The sequence below is a fragment of the Aspergillus bombycis genome (genome assembly GCF_001792695.1).
Source record: "Aspergillus bombycis strain NRRL26010 chromosome Unknown contig00057, whole genome shotgun sequence".
NCBI lineage: Eukaryota > Fungi > Ascomycota > Eurotiomycetes > Eurotiales > Aspergillaceae > Aspergillus > Aspergillus bombycis.
This window is the reverse complement of record NW_019170059.1, coordinates 153,778-169,314: the sequence shown is the minus strand read 5'-3', so window position 1 is coordinate 169,314 and position 15,537 is coordinate 153,778. Positions and strand designations below refer to the sequence as shown.

At 48.3% G+C, this 15,537-nt stretch overlaps 4 protein-coding genes across 4 annotated transcripts; 2 read left to right on the top strand and 2 right to left on the bottom strand.

Moving 5' to 3' along the window:
- Window positions 1-498: 498 nt before the first annotated feature.
- ABOM_007256 (uncharacterized protein) lies at window positions 499-2,580 on the bottom strand (the record flags this gene model as incomplete). The annotated part of the gene is made up of 4 exons (XM_022534385.1): window positions 499-817; window positions 881-1,652; window positions 1,714-2,139; window positions 2,202-2,580. The coding sequence occupies 4 exons, from the start codon at window positions 2,578-2,580 to the stop codon at window positions 499-501; spliced, it is 1,896 nt and encodes a 631-aa protein (XP_022388046.1).
- Window positions 2,581-5,707: 3,127 nt separating this feature from the next.
- On the top strand, window positions 5,708-7,480 carry ABOM_007255 (putative MFS sugar transporter; the record flags this gene model as incomplete). Its single annotated transcript, XM_022534384.1, has 5 exons — window positions 5,708-5,748; window positions 5,804-6,144; window positions 6,209-6,452; window positions 6,497-7,026; window positions 7,080-7,480. The coding sequence occupies 5 exons, from the start codon at window positions 5,708-5,710 to the stop codon at window positions 7,478-7,480; spliced, it is 1,557 nt and encodes a 518-aa protein (XP_022388047.1).
- A 777-nt stretch (window positions 7,481-8,257) lies between these two features.
- ABOM_007254 (integral membrane family protein) lies at window positions 8,258-10,027 on the bottom strand (the record flags this gene model as incomplete). The annotated part of the gene is made up of 9 exons (XM_022534383.1): window positions 8,258-8,699; window positions 8,756-8,854; window positions 8,915-8,989; window positions 9,039-9,093; window positions 9,158-9,263; window positions 9,327-9,361; window positions 9,421-9,640; window positions 9,696-9,725; window positions 9,779-10,027. The coding sequence occupies 9 exons, from the start codon at window positions 10,025-10,027 to the stop codon at window positions 8,258-8,260; spliced, it is 1,311 nt and encodes a 436-aa protein (XP_022388048.1).
- Window positions 10,028-12,013: 1,986 nt separating this feature from the next.
- On the top strand, window positions 12,014-13,355 carry ABOM_007253 (tyrosinase family protein; the record flags this gene model as incomplete). Its single annotated transcript, XM_022534382.1, has 4 exons — window positions 12,014-12,035; window positions 12,089-12,423; window positions 12,481-12,566; window positions 12,626-13,355. 4 exons carry the CDS (start codon window positions 12,014-12,016, stop codon window positions 13,353-13,355), a joined length of 1,173 nt encoding a protein of 390 aa, XP_022388049.1.
- Between the last annotated feature and the right edge of the window lie 2,182 nt (window positions 13,356-15,537).

The following is a 15,537-nucleotide window of genomic DNA, read 5'->3' as shown; positions in this document are numbered from 1 at the left end:
TCATACTGATTCCTTTTCTTTTCGTTTCGCTGATGTCGTTTGTTACTTATTTTGGTCAACGTATGCCTAGATAATGGAACGTGAATGATTATAGAGGCATGATCGTAAATAGTACTGGATTATCATCCAAGAAGTGCGTGAAGTCATGAAGGCTGAAGGCTGCATCAAGCGAGAAAATAGCTAAAGGCAAAATAAGAGGCAGAATCAAGGTAAAGACGTTCGAATGAAAATTCGTACGGAAGGCCATGCCAGACCTGGGGTATCAACCGAGCGTACCAAATTCCATCGGGGTAGTAAACAAGAAGCAGAGAGATAAAGGATGACATGAGTGAACCATGAATCCAGGTGTATGTACATAGCATAAGTTTGAGGGGTAAAAAAGATAATAACAAAAGCCAGCCTCTCAAGGCCCATAGTAGATATTATCTCAAGTAAAGATATCGACAGGATGAATGCGAAGAATAATAAAGAGATTTGGATGAGGTACTATCCAAGCGCCTATATAGATATCAGCCTAAATTTTATGGAGAGGACGAAGGTGAGAGTCTGATAGAATGAACATACCACTGATTCTCGAGCCGTTCTGAGGTTGATATGGAAATCTCGCCAGAGCTTCTTTATCTCGCCCTCGTAAACCATCAATCCGACAGCTTCGGCGGCCCTTTTCGCCTTTTTCTTCTGGTTCCAGCGGTTCCGCCGGAAAACTTCCTTATCGGACATGTAGCCCATTCGTTCAAGATGGTCTACTACCCATTCATTAAGGTGAAAGCGCCAGTGGATAAGAGTGTGGGCCATGGTAGCTCTGTTTTTGCAATGTCTGGGAGTTTATGTGTGAGCGATGCTTGAGGGGGAAATAGAGAGTGAAAGGTATCAGACGTACCTTCCTAGCAAGAATCGAGTGTTCTCATCGGGGAGAACATGTCCATCTCGATCCCGTTCTTGTTCATCTTCTTCGGCGTCACTGTTCTCGTCCGACAGAGGCTCAAACGTCTCCAATGAGTATGCTTTTCCATATAGTTTCATGTCGGAGGAGGCCGGATGACCGGATCGATTGCAGGCATCGCAAGGGTGGTTCTCCAGCGTTGGGTATCCGGTAACTTCCATACGAGGCCTTGCCATGAGGGCGCTGCGGAAGTTGGCATTCCATACCGAGGAAATTAACTGCGACCCAGTTCGACCTTTGACCTCATCTTCTAATTTTGAAAATGCGACTTGGTAGACTGGGCTAGAGCGCTCAAAGGCTGGATTAAGCTGGTTGAATACCATCCATTCCACCGCGTCTTGGAAGTAATCTTTTAATTGCTTGTATGCATGACGGGAGAATTCGAAAGGCATATCTGGGAGACTGCTTGGTGCACCGAGAGTCCCATCTTCTAGAACGAAATCATCTTCATAACGATCAAGATCTTCATCGCTTGCCACAGAGGATTCGACATCACTATCCTCTTTTTCTTGACGGAAACGAGGCTGTGGAATAGTGCTTTCGCCCTCACTTTCATCCTCGCTTTCTGATGCGCTTTGCGCAGTCCCTAGGCTCTCGTCATCGGTTTCCTTTTCACCGGCTCTCCGACGGCGTAACGCTTCTAGATGTTGTTGTCTTTGGGCTCGCGCAGAATTAGCCAGCCTTCCTCTGGTTCGTGTTTCTTTCACCACTAGCAAAACGGTCAATGGTTAAGAAAAAAAAGATGCCGAATCAAAGATGTGTAGACCTACCTGAGTCTTGAAGATCTTGGAGGTCCTCCCTGAGATCTAGCTCGTCTTGATCCAAGTTTTGTTCCGGTGTCTGTGGTGGCTGAGCATCGATGACCCTCCTTCGTTTTCTTGCAGGGGTTGAAATAGGTCCTTCATCAGAATCGTCATCATCCAGCATAACAGTAGGCTGCTGTGCCGGGCCTCGTCGTAATTTCCGTCGAGGCCGAGAGATTATATCGTCAGCGTCACTATTGTCGGACCTCGCAGAAGGTGAAGGATTTCGAGATGGGGAATGCGCGGCGTCGGATGGTGTCTGAGATCTCTTCCGTTTCCAAGTTCGCGCATCCCTTACTTTTCGAGCACTGGTAGGGGCTTCTTCATCATCGTTTTCGCTCTCTTGGTGGAGAGGCACCTTGGTTTCGGAAGTAGAAGGCTGTCGTAGTTCATCTGCGGATTCTCTATGGAGTTAGGGTAAGATACCACCGCAGTTTAAAACTCATTTTACTTACCCTCGCTCTTTTCCTTTTCCTTCTTCTCTTGCGCTTCCTTTCCCTTCTTGTCCTTTTTCTTCTTTTTCTCCTTCTTATCCTTCTTCTTCTTCTTTTTTTCCGTAGGGGCGATGCTTTCGGAAGTTTCTGCTTTCGATATGGAGTCTTGCTGGTCTGCCGAGGACTTCTTCACGAACGGAACAGACGACATGCTTCCGCTTGATGGCCCGCTTGGTAAAGGCCGAGTACTGCGGACAGTGGGCATTGATGGATGGCCATAACGCAGAGTAGCGTTGCGGTCACTCTTCTCGCCGGGATCCTCGGCGGAATCTTGCGACAGGGCTATCGGAGCAAAAGAAAGTCGCGTCTGCTTTGCTCTTTTACCATAAGTGCGGGGCATCAGTGATGACACAACAGGTGAGTAACACCCGATCTGCTTGGTGGTTTGTATGTAATCAAGATATGAAGATGAATACCAGGGTGTAGTCGAGTGGATCCTGAAAGGGAGGAGTTAAAGGCGAATGAATGAAGCTATTCGATCGAGCAGTCTGATGATCTTTCAAGCGCGATGGACCGCGTCGCTTCGTCACGAGAGCACGTGATCCTATATTGCCCGAATTGGGTGGTTGTGTTAGAGACCTCTCGGATTCATCTCACTTGAGGATTCTATTCCTCAGGGAAGATCAGTGGAGAAATTTCGAGATTTCGGAGAGAAAGTAGGACGATCAATGAGGAGCATCGCACTTCCTTGTATCACTTTAGCGGTGGAGATTTGGCACAGCCTAACTCATCCTTATTCGCTTCACTCAGGGCTGAATAGTCACTGTTCACTGTTCAGTTTTATCAACTGGAGACAGTTTCCCCCATTCGCTCCTTTCCTGAAGTTGTACGCAGCTTCACAAGGAGCTCTTAGGCTGATAGGCACCTTTTGCATACCATCTTGGTGACTGGCGCATACATAGGTACTTTATGGATGTGCTTTCTAGAACATATATATAAATCGGGGTTCGTGACTTTAAGATCAGGGCAATCCAAATTAGTACCTGGTGTCATATCTGAAGGTCCGGGGACACTTTCTCCATGTAGATTATGGGGGCTACTCTGAAGCGTAGTTTCCTGATTCCTCGTAGTAAACCGAAACTACGGCTTCCTCTGTTCCCTATCATGACCTCACTCGTTAGGTCTCAAACAAAGATCTACAGAAGTACCCGCTCTATTTTAAAAGTACTGTTACTCATTGGAATTGCATTTTTGTCATGTATTGCCAACGACGCTTCGTTGCATTCCTATATGCATTATTGGATCTGGCTTCCAATAGGCCTAGGTCAGCTCCTTGCTTCAACATAGACAGTCGAGGGGATGCGCCGCTCTGCATCGAGTGTATTCCTATCACATTGACTAATACCACATCTACCAACGTATACCACTGGGGCGGGTTGAGTTGTGCAATATCTCTCAACTGTACGTTGGCGTTGGAATCGGCACCAGTCCTTTTGGTGAACTTGAGTGGCATAGCATATCCAAAGCTTGAAGTTAACTCACCTCTCTGTGGGACACTCGTGCTGCCTGTCATTCAAGTGAGATTAAAAAACTCGCAAGGATGTGTAAACAGCTTGGAAAAGCCCATAACCATGAGCTCGGACAACCCCGTACAGTTAAGGTACCATTCATCATCTGGGTTGGTACAGGAAGATAACTCACACAAGTCTCTATCAAGGCAAGATGGTCTGCAACTGATACATGCGAGTCGGACCCGAGCTAGTGAGCCATACCCGGCCGCTAGACCAGACACTACAGCTCAAGTCTATGTCGGAGATCTTGAAACTCGGCTGACAGTTCTTCGAGACTGGATTATACAGATCTTTACGACCAACACTACTTCGAACAATCCCTACATAGGAGGGTAGCCCGGAAAAGGTCTATTCGACAGACATTCCACAATTTGAGGTTGAACTGTCAAGACAGAATTTGTCGAGGATACGACTTGGAGAAGGTTTGTACCTCAAAGAGCATGTCTATAGCAGAAAAGGATGCTTGCACTGCATGCTACCCTCGAAAGAACCTGAGACTTATAAGAGATCGATGCCAAGTACACAGGACAGTGTTTTACCAAGTCCTTTATTGGGCTTGCATGCTGCTGGGATTTCTCGCAATGGTAGCTGTTATTCTGTACATGGTGCGTTCTTACAGGCGCTCGCGCAGAAGCCGAGCATCTAGGAATCTGGCAGCTAAGACCTTTATATCCTCAGGTCTGCTGCCTATGGCCACAACGACTTCGACTTCTGCATCCCCTTATAGTGGGTTAAGTCTGCAGACAGAACACAACCCTACTATGGGCGGCACCCAGTGCTCCGGAGCAAATCTCTCCATGACAGAGAGGAGGCTCAGACGTCTTGGTCTCTTTAATAGGGAGCCTCGCAAGGGGTTTCGGGATGTTTTCGATCTAGAGTCGCATGGGTCCATCGCTGAGGGAAGCGGGATATTGAAGGAGAGGGTTCCTGTATTGCCTCGAGCCTCAAATGCAAGCCTTCGGAGACATTGCGCGACCAAAAACATGAAGCAAGGGCCCAGGGGGCCTAGTGATGAAGGTAATGGGAGTCGCAGTGGCTAGGCCATGGGCAATCAATCATAACAATACCTTCAAAGGCACATGGACTATTTCCAGTTTAGCTACTTACCTTTCTTGCTTAGCCTAGTCAGGCAGTGGATGGCGGAAGGTCGGTAGGATCAGTGCGTTAGATTAATAGTACTAGTATTGTCAGAATGGAGATTAGGCTGAATGGGAGAAAATAGAGTAGAATGATTCATGTGACCCCCTTGTGACTTCCCTTCGTCGGCCATGTGAATCTAGATCCTGCTCAGCATTTCCTACTTTCCACCGTCTCCTCTTTACCATCCATTCCTTTCTCTTTTATTAGTACCCCGGTTTTTATTCAACCATCATGGGCACCACCCCCATCTTCAATTGGTGGATTCCTTCACCCTCACTCCTAGTCCGGCCGCGTTGCCGCTGATTCGTGGAAACGTTTTGACGGATGTCTTTCGATGGCCGAGAATTTCCTCGAATCTCGACCCCGGATTTCCCCAGACTCCCCCGTCCCATTCTAGTGATGCCCCAACACCTCGCTTCATTCAACTTTTCCCCGGATACCCCACCACTTAGATGCCCGAGTGTTCGTTATCAAAACTGGGCCAGGATGCTAGTGCCGCCGGGAAGGATTGGTCGAGCTCGCTTGGCTCTTAACGTGGCTGGAGGGCTGTAGCTATCATGGTTGTGTCCCGTGGTTCTTATACGAATGTAGTCTTCTCGTCGTCTTGTTGCCTTGCTGTTCTTTCTATCAACTACCTGATGAGTCGTATCATTATTTATACCTGAGGGTGGCAGTGGACGAACTCCCAATTGACCCCCTTTCTCTCATATGAAGCTTCCTCCTATCTCCCCAAAGACTTCAGGTAGCTACTGGCAACAGGTGACCCTTGGGCCTGTCATAGTCTGATATTATTATCGAAGCTGCAGCGCAGCAACCATGACGTTCAAAATGATGGGCTCCAAAAGAGCCTATAACTGGTCCGTCCATATCAGTCGCAGCGGTCCGAATCAATACTTACTTGGGAGGTCCTAGGTATATCTCCTGTGTCGCAGCAGCATGCATGGTCCTTTATGGATATGATGCATCGGTATACAACTCCGTACAAGGCTCGAACAACTGGGTCGTCTATTTCAATGACCCGGATGACAACATGATTGGAGCTGTCAATACGGCTTATACTGTGGGCGCCATCTTTGGTGGTTTCTTCTTGGGAGGACCCACGGCAGACTTTCTTGGTCGTAAATTTGGAATGGCAATCGGTTGTGTCATGGTGATCGCTTCCACCTTCATGCAGACCTTCGCTCCTCGTGGTAACATTGCGTGCTTCCTTGCTGGGCGATGCATCATCGGTGTCGGCCAAGGCATTGCTCTTAGTAAGTCGCTTTGCTCTACATATCACATAACCAAACGTTGAAGGTTGACTTCTCGACCGTACAGCTGCGGGTCCTATCTACATTGGCGAGCTAGCTCCGGCTGAGATCCGTGGGAAGATCATGACCTTCTGGCAAATGTTCTACTCGGTTGGTTCCTTTATCTGTTTCTGGGTGAATTATGGGTGCACAGAGCACAAGGAGAACCTGGGTGAATGGGACTGGAAGATGGTTGTTATCTTTCAACTCTTAGTTCCTTGCTTAATCCTAGCGCTTATGCCGACCATTCCAGGCTCTCCACGATGGCAAGTGTCATGATGCCGATAAAGTTGTCTGTTTACTAATTATTTCTCAGGTACATCCAACGGAACAATGACGTTGAGAAAGCCCGTAAGGCTCTCCAAAAAGTTCGCGAACCTAATGAGGTCGAGGAAGAACTCCTGAAAATTCGCGAAGCTATTGAGTACGAAAAAGAGGCCATCTCTGGAAGCTACTCTGCGCTGTGGAAAGACAAGTCTCTCCGCAAGCGTATGGCTCTTGCTCTGGTCATCAATGCCGGTCAACAGATCACCGGACAGGGCACACTGAACACATACTCTACCAAGATCTACCAAAAGGTGTTTCCCAACGCTGGTCAGATTGCTCTCATCAATGCTCTCAATGCAACCTTTGGTATTATTTTCACGCTCAACGCTGTCTGGATCATTGATCGATTTGGGCGCAAATTTCTTCTAATTGTTGGTGGCATCGGTATGGGAATCTGCATGATCATCGTTGCAGCAGTCGAGACCGAAACCCCATCAATAGGTGCTCCCGGCTCAGATGTCAAGAGCACACCCGTCGGCATATCGATCGTATTCTTACTCTTCCTGTTCATCTTCTTTTGTATGTCCCCATGAAACATAGATGACCATGTCGACCGCTAATATTTGTTTCAGATAAACCTTCCTGGGGAGCTACTGTGTGGATTTGGACGTCTGAGATTTTCTCTATGAATGTTAGAGCCCAAGCTGTGGGAATGGCATCTCAGACACAGAACGTCGCCAATGCCATCTTTCAACAGTTCTTTCCAACTTTCCTCAACAACTGCGGCTTCTACGCTTTCTATATGTTTGCGGGTATCAACTTTCTCTTGTCAGTGTTTGTGTACTTCTTCATCCCCGAGACCAAGCAGGTTCCTCTGGAAGAGATCGATGCTCTCTTCGGCGGCGCCAACCACGTCACACACGGCGAAGACCTTGTGGTGGGTGAGAAGCAACTGCAGGTGACGCAGTCGAACACGGGTAATGAAAAGGCCGAAGCAGTCACGATTGAGAATGCCCCGGCACGGCAGCACTGATATCTTGCTATAATATGTATGTAAGCTTATGAGTCTTCCGCTCTGTATTTGAGTGGAGTCTTGACGTCTCTTTGAACAGTCGATATTGGGAAGGAGATTGTCTCCATGCTTTTATTTTTACTTTCACTTAAAATATCCAGAAGGATGTGAGCATTAAAGCCAATGTTTTCGGAAAGATGTACTTGTAACAATCAATCTTGTGGAACAGCCCCATATTTTGATCCCATCCTCGAATACAGATGTGGGGAAGGCTTAGGGACTGTTGCTTTTCTCTCTCTTCTCTTTCTCGCCGTTTTATGCAAGAATAAACTCTTAAGTTTCCCTCATTCTTTCATTTTCGGTCTGATATAGTTCAGTGCTTGCTCTTTGGTTGGACTTGAGCGCTCCAGGGTAGCTATGAAGGGCCTCCATACCTCTCTACACCAGACATCTAATTAAGCATGCTAAGCTTACAGTTTCCCTCTTGGCGAAGTTTATCTCTGAATCTGCGTCGATGGCACATAAATGGCGTGTTTGTACCTTTCATTAAATGGGTAGATACTTAGCCATATTCATGCCAGATCTGTAAATGCATGCAAATAATCAACATTCTTTTAGACCTAGTCCTACCATTACCAATATCCTCCATATCAAAAATATTACACAAATACCTCCCATACCGAACCAAAAAGACTCCAAGCCCCTAATCTAATCTAAAATAATGTAATAACCTCAAGTCATAAACTTCGTCAGATGAAACAGCCACATAACGTCCCAATTACATATAACCCGAAACCCCTAAACCACATCATCGCCACCAAAATGCGCCGACTTCTTCCCCCGTGCGGAATTTCGCGCTTCCGAAGTATGCGATACCATTACCTCCGTGGTGCACATGATACCCTCCGGGCCGGTGGGCGATAGGATATACTCTTCGCTAGAGTTACTGCTATCGTTTCCAGGGTACGTGGTGGTTGTGGTTGTGGTTGTTGTCGCGAAATGTCGGGAGGATGGGAGCTTCTGGTCTGCCTCGACTTCGATGCGGCTTCGGGGCGCGCTGTGGAGGGTTTGGGATTGGCCTTGGTGGGAGCGGGAGAGGGAGCGGAGCCGGTATTGTTTGCTGCCGTAGGTGTTGTAGGGGCGGGTCTTGGAGCGGGAGCCATAACTGCCGAGGACTTGTTTGAAGAGGGGTTTTAGGGTTGGAAGGCTGCCGGCAATGATACCCATGTTGGATTCGACGCTGGAATGGAGTATGTGTTAGTTTGGTGAGGGATGGTAAAGGGTGATTCTACGTACACGACCCAAATTGTGAGTGTGGAGTAGTCCCAGAGGAAATCGCCCGTGCGGCCGTAGTTAGGGAGGACTGAGAGTTTGACAAATGCGGCGGCGCAGGCACTGGATGGGACAATGTTAGAAGATTTGTTCTTAAACAAGCTATAAGGAACGAAGACTTACAAGACCCCCAGTCCCAGAATACAAACCAGCGAGGCCTTGACCCGGCGATTCACCTGAAGGTGTCTGATACGGATCCTAGCGTTAGCACTCTGGAATTTGGTTACTGAAACCTATCAAGACACACCTTAACATAAAGGCCGGGAGTATGGCGAAGATCAGATCCGTCAAGATATTCAGCGCTGTTAACGTTAGGCAACGTGACATTGAATCAAGTATGAAGTTCTGGCTGGATCGTCTTCGTACCAGTATTGGTATAGCTCAACTCCAGCAATTGCGTTGGGGTAAAACATTTCGACTTTACCGACATGTCCCAGATACTCCGGATATCTTTACATTGGAAAATGAGGGTCTGTATGCGGGTTAGACATTTCCACCGTGTCTGACACCGAGGAAGGGGGCGCCTGGCACGTACCAAGAAGCAAATCGTTGTATAGAGGAGCATGAGCACTGCAAACAGATCATGCTCGTCAGAATCACCCCGTGACCAGTAAGGAGCATTAGCCTACCAATTATAACCCAAATGAAGACCTTATAACCCTTTCGCGGGGCAAAGCGCAAGAGAAACAGCCCAATGGAGATCTTGACGAGGCCGATCGCCCACATGTAGATGCCTTGAGTGGCGAAGTTCAGATGCATCGCCGTGGTGGCCGTGTCCTGGACATATGCTGTGTGTCGCCCTGCACCATAGATAACTTCAGGTATTATAACAGCCCATCCAGCGAGAGACTAAAATTGAGGACATCAGAATTGATGATACAACGCAAGTGCTCCTGCATCTTACCAGCATCATGGTTAATATCATAGTATAATCCTAGACGTTGGTCAGCTTATTCAAGTAATCCTAGAGCCAGAGAAATTGCTTACATCTAGGCCAACATTCCGAATGATAAACAATCGAACGTACATTCGTGCCATCACTGTGAGAAATGCGAATACGGTCGTAATCGTTGTGGCCACAAGTATTCGAGGCGCTTGATTCTCATCCGGCAAGCCAGCGCCTCCAGGATGGGCGCTGTCAGACATGACAGCGTATCGCGCGGGCACCCCTATCACCGAGGGATCATCGAAAAAACGGTCCTGGAGACTGGACACGAGGTCGGCGAAGACGGACATCGATGGAGCTTATAGCATGGACTTGGGTCCACGAAGATGAAGATCGCCAGGTTCTGTCGCACGAACTCACAGACTTTTGCATGTCGAATTGGGAACTCAAAGTTGAGCGATGCATAAAACTGAGAAGTCAAAAAACGTGGCTCGGCCTGTGCTCGATTCGAGAGTATCTCCGAAGCTTCCATGACAAAGTCTAGAATCCACTCAGTTCGTGGTTAACCATTAGTCTACCAACTAGCAGGGACAGCCAATTCCTGGCCAAGTCCTGCTCATCAGTCTCAAACTGTCTTCATTCCTGGTTTCCGTTTGTCATCTCGGCTAAATCTTGAATAATACTCCGGAGTTGCATCGCTGTATCGGGTCGAGAGAAGGGACCGACTGATTCACGGTTTCACACCCCTGCACAGTTGATATACTGCGGTCGAAACCTGGCCAATGAGATAGGCACTGGCGATAGTAAACTCGTACTTAGTGATACTAATCAAGGACTAGGGCAAATGGGTCAATTCCGAAATGACCGCCAGGTGGGTCATCGACTGATGGTACCATCCGCAAACGCCAGGCCACAGTCCAAGTGGATAGCCCAGACTATTGGGAATTCGGGATTCCTCAAGGCTCAGCACTATCGACCAGCGCCACGAGGGACATTCTCGTATAGTACTGGAGCTGCCTCGACTCTCGAGGACGTACCCTCATATGGCAGACTGCCGCAATCTCCGTCAGTGGAGCGTATCTCGGCTCCTGACTTGTGGACGACTCTCTAGTTAAAGCCAATGTGCAGATTACCGACATCTTCCACGAGTTGATTAAAGTTCTCACTGGGGATTGCGAGGCGAGGGAATCAAATCCCCGCCCAAAAATAGGGCAAATTCAATGCTATAGTACATGCATTGAGTGAAACAGTTGCAGCACAATCGATATAACGGTCATGCTGATCCCTTCCAATCGTGAAGGCATTCGATCATGATTTTTCGCTGAGCGATCTTCAGGGTACGATCGGTGGAGAGCAAGGACGGGATTCAAACTTGGATCACAAGCTGACCCAACAAATGGGGGTTGGTCCGGAACAGCCGTGAGTTGTGAAGGACGGAAGAGTATTGGGAAATTGGGAGAATTCGAGACCCACCGGGTCACCGAGTCCCGAACCCTAATCGTCCAACTCGAAAGTCACTGGACCCCCCGAGGGATATTTTCCCTTACGTACATCCGTCCATCCATCCAATGTCCTCTGCATTAACTACTTCATGCCATGACTGTCTTGCATTATGGTATAAAGTTCATTCCCCCTTGCTATTCATACGCCACATCGTACAACTACATCCTTGAGAGAGAAAGAGAAGACGTCAAACCCCATCACCATCTATCAGCACAGATCAATACCGAGGTCCAACTCTCACCCATATTTCTGAGTCCTACGGCTCCACTTGGCCGTCTTCCCCAAATTAGGACATTGCGCCCCTGTGTTGACCGTTGCAGCGAATAGAGATTGCGCTTTCAGTCGTATCCTGGAACGGCTCCACTCACCGGGAGTGGAGTCAAGCCCAAGTCCAGCCAGCATCGCCATCGATGGTTTCCTGCACTATCAATGCCTTCCCACCAGCACAAGGAGCAGTGAATGGTCCTGACTAATCTTTTTTTCTGAGGCAGTCGCTTCGCCCCGACAGGAAATCAGGGCTTTTGTCCTTTTTTTGCCGGTCATCCGAGAGCTAGCTGCAGCAATGGGGCCTTGTTCGGAGCTGAACCACCACTCAGGGCGAACGAGATCAATATCAAGAAATGGTACGATAGCTGGATGCATACTTAGCTCGGAAATTTCAACACTTCGCATGTTAATTCGTGCATCTGTGCGTCTCCGGGACTCTCGCGGCATCGTAGATAGGCCCCCAACTCGGCCGTGACCAAAATCTTTATATTGACTATCGTTCCCGAGTCCGTTCCGCTTCTGCCAGTCCTCCTTCTCAATCCATCCTCACCCTCAAGAGTCTCAAAATGGTCGCCCTTCAGGCTCTCAGTCTGGGCTTGCTGGCTTCGCAGGCCTTGGCCTTCCCTGCTGCCTCTCAGCAGGCCGCTACTGCTACTCTGCCTACCACGCGTCCAGCTCAACCGCGGTCGCCTCATCCCAGCTCGACCAGCTGGCCGACTTTGCATACAACGTCACCACCGACAGCGTCACCGGCGGCTCCGAGAGCAAGCGTGGGGGCTGTACCTTGCAGAATCTCCGCATCCGCCGCGACTGGAGGACCTTCTCCAAGACCCAGAAGAAGGACTACATCAACTCTGTCCTGTGCCTTCAGAAGCTGCCTTCACGCACCCCGGCTCACCTGGCCCCGGGTGCCAGAACTCGTTATGATGACTTCGTAGCCACCCACATCAATCAGACCCAGATCATTCACTATACGGTATGTCACCAAATAGGCGGTCTTCCATCAGATGACATGATATTGACCACGGCATAGGGTACCTTCTTGGCTTGGCATCGCTACTTCATCTATGAGTTCGAGCAGGCGCTGCGTGATGAGTGCAGCTACACCGGCGATTACCCGTAAGTTTAGCTAAGAAATCCTCTCGGATCTCAATACATAAAACTAACAATAAAACCAGCTACTGGAACTGGGGTGCCGACGCCGATAACATGGAGAAGTCTCAGGTCTTCGACGGCAGCGAGACCTCATTGTCGGGCAACGGCGAGTACATCCCTAACCAGGAGGACATCAAGCTGCTCCTCGGTAACTACCCAGCCATCGACCTGCCCCCCGGCAGCGGCGGCGGCTGCGTCACCAGTGGTCCATTCAAGGACTACAAGCTGAACCTAGGCCCGGCCGCCCTGTCCCTGCCTGGCGGAAACATGACCGCGGCTGCCAACCCCCTCACCTACAACCCCCGCTGCCTGAAGCGTTCCCTCACCACCGAAATCCTGCAGCGATACAACACCTTCCCCAAGATCGTGGAGCTCATCCTCGACAACAACGATGTCTGGGACTTCCAGATGACCATGCAGGGCATTCCCGGCAGCGGCTCCATCGGCGTGCATGGCGGCGGTCACTACTCCATGGGCGGTGACCCCGGTCGCGACGTCTACGTGAGCCCCGGCGACGTGGCCTTCTGGCTTCACCACGGCATGATCGACCGCGTGTGGTGGATCTGGCAGAACCTGGACCTCCAGAAGCGCCAGAACGCCATCTCCGGCACTGGTACCTTTATGAACAACCCCGCCTCGCCTAACACGACTCTGGACACCGTTATCGATATCGGCTATGCCAATGGCGAGCCCATCGCGATGCGCGATATCATGAGCACCACTGCTGGTCCTTTCTGCTACGTGTATCTGTAGATGGAGACCATTCCACGCTACCATTCTGTTTCTATTCTTAGCCCGGGATCCCACGGACAAAAAGCCATCATAAATAGACAGTCACCTATGTACATCATAAACACAAAGGACTAGTAGTATAATAATAGACCCATGAATTGTATATAACCACCGTTCCTGCAATCCCACTTCTCATCCATGCTAATCGATCCTCAACAAACTAAACACTCCACCCAAACATAGTCAAGATCTGACCCTCGACTAATCTTTGCCTGGAACCCCCACCTCTAGAACTATCGACGACAAAACCTTGGAAGCATAGACCAGCCGAGCATCATCTCAACCACGGTTGGCCCTGAGAATGTCTCATAACACGATGTTTAAAAAATGGGGCCGGTTATCCTTGGCGTGGACGTTTTCATCTTAGCTTTTGTTGCATCCGTGGATGGGCTTATTTGCTGTGCTTGCTTTTTTTCCGAGGCGGTTTGGGGGCGTTATCGATCAGAGTTGTTGTCGATCAAGCTATGGAAATGGTTTGTTTTGGAGACGGATATACCGGATGTATTCATTATGTATTGAGCATGGTTCTGGATTAGTTTTGTAGAACCTAAGGTCATGTGATGGGTAGGCGCTACAATATCTATTTTCTATAATACTTTCTCTTGTCCACTTTCCAAATTTAGTATATTTTGTTTTATTTCAGTGGCTGATAATGGCTATATACTCTTTCTTTATAGAAGGCCGAGTAGGATAAAAAGAAAAGCAAAGCTCGCGGTAAACTCTGTGAATAGCGGTGCTATAATTAATACTAAAGCGTATTGATAGACAGATATCTAAATGTGATTTCGGCAGTGTAGGGTTCATATTAGGCCGAGCGAGGTCTCCGAAGGGCTTCCAAGCTTAGGGGTGAGTCACTCGTAATCGATCTAGTACTATACTAAGATACTAAATCTATGTAGGCCAGCGGGCTTCGGGATAGGTAGTACAGGGAAGATATGTGGTGTTCAGATCACTAGGGGGGTTGCATGTTTGTTCGAACAGAACGAATCGCTTGAGGATTAGAATCCTCCGCGCGGTCGGAATCTATTTAGGGCGATTTAGGGCGCCGGCTGGTCATCAGATCACCCTGAGGAGCCCTTCTTCTCAGCTGCTGATCTAGAACAGCCCCCCGATCCACCCAGCCAGTCCAAATACTCTGCCATTTCTGACTACCTTTCCTGCGTCGCGTATGTCTTCCGATGACAAGGACTCTCCTGATCATAGAGATGGAAAGCCCCTTCTTCTGCTCTACTACCGCTGGGTGCTGCAATCACTCACTGTACTAGCCTTTCTATATAAACACGGGGTCTATCTGATAGATTCCAGCCCGAGCACAATATAGATACGCGATAATCTCTCGATTGTACTGTCAGAATTTGTAAATACAACTATTCCAATAGATAAATAGCCCTACTCTCCCGACAGAACAAGATCTAAAATAGAAATCTATTACCCAATCAATCCCGACAGTAGATACCCAGAGCTCAGTTCAAAGATTAATCTCTTGGATTGGGCGAGCTTTATTTAGTAATTGATACAAAAGAATACATCCAGTTATAGAGTAAAGAGATAGGTAATGTCTCCCGATCTATTAGATCCGACAGAGATACCCGGGGAGATAAATATATAGAAGTTTTATAAGTAACGGCTGAAGGCGGGTAAGTTATAGTCTTTTAGAACAGGAACGGTTGGGCCTGATGTTGGTTAAGGCCTGGAAGAGAAAAATATATAAATACTCAGAAAATTCTGTAAGAGATATGATCATATTTTTAGTAGATTAGGGTTCAGATGGACAGAGAGGATAAGATCCTTCTAGATAATGGACGAAAGTGGGAGGATGTATCCACGGTTGTTCAGACAGATGGCGCCCGCTGGGGTCGGGAGATTGGATATAAATAATAATCTAGTTATGGGTCCATCGCTCGAATACCAAGCTGAGTATTCTAGCTAATAAAGGTATGAAATTTAAGATATATTATAAGAGTTACTATAGGCACTCAGTGGAGAATGGGAGTGGGTATCAAACAAAGACATTGAGATAAAGCAGGAAATGGTGATAAGAGTGCAAAGCGCGATCATGCAATATCACCAACAGTAAGGGTAATCCTATTCCGGTTGGCGAACTTGGGCCAAGCAATGGACTGGTAGCAAGAGACGTCTTGCT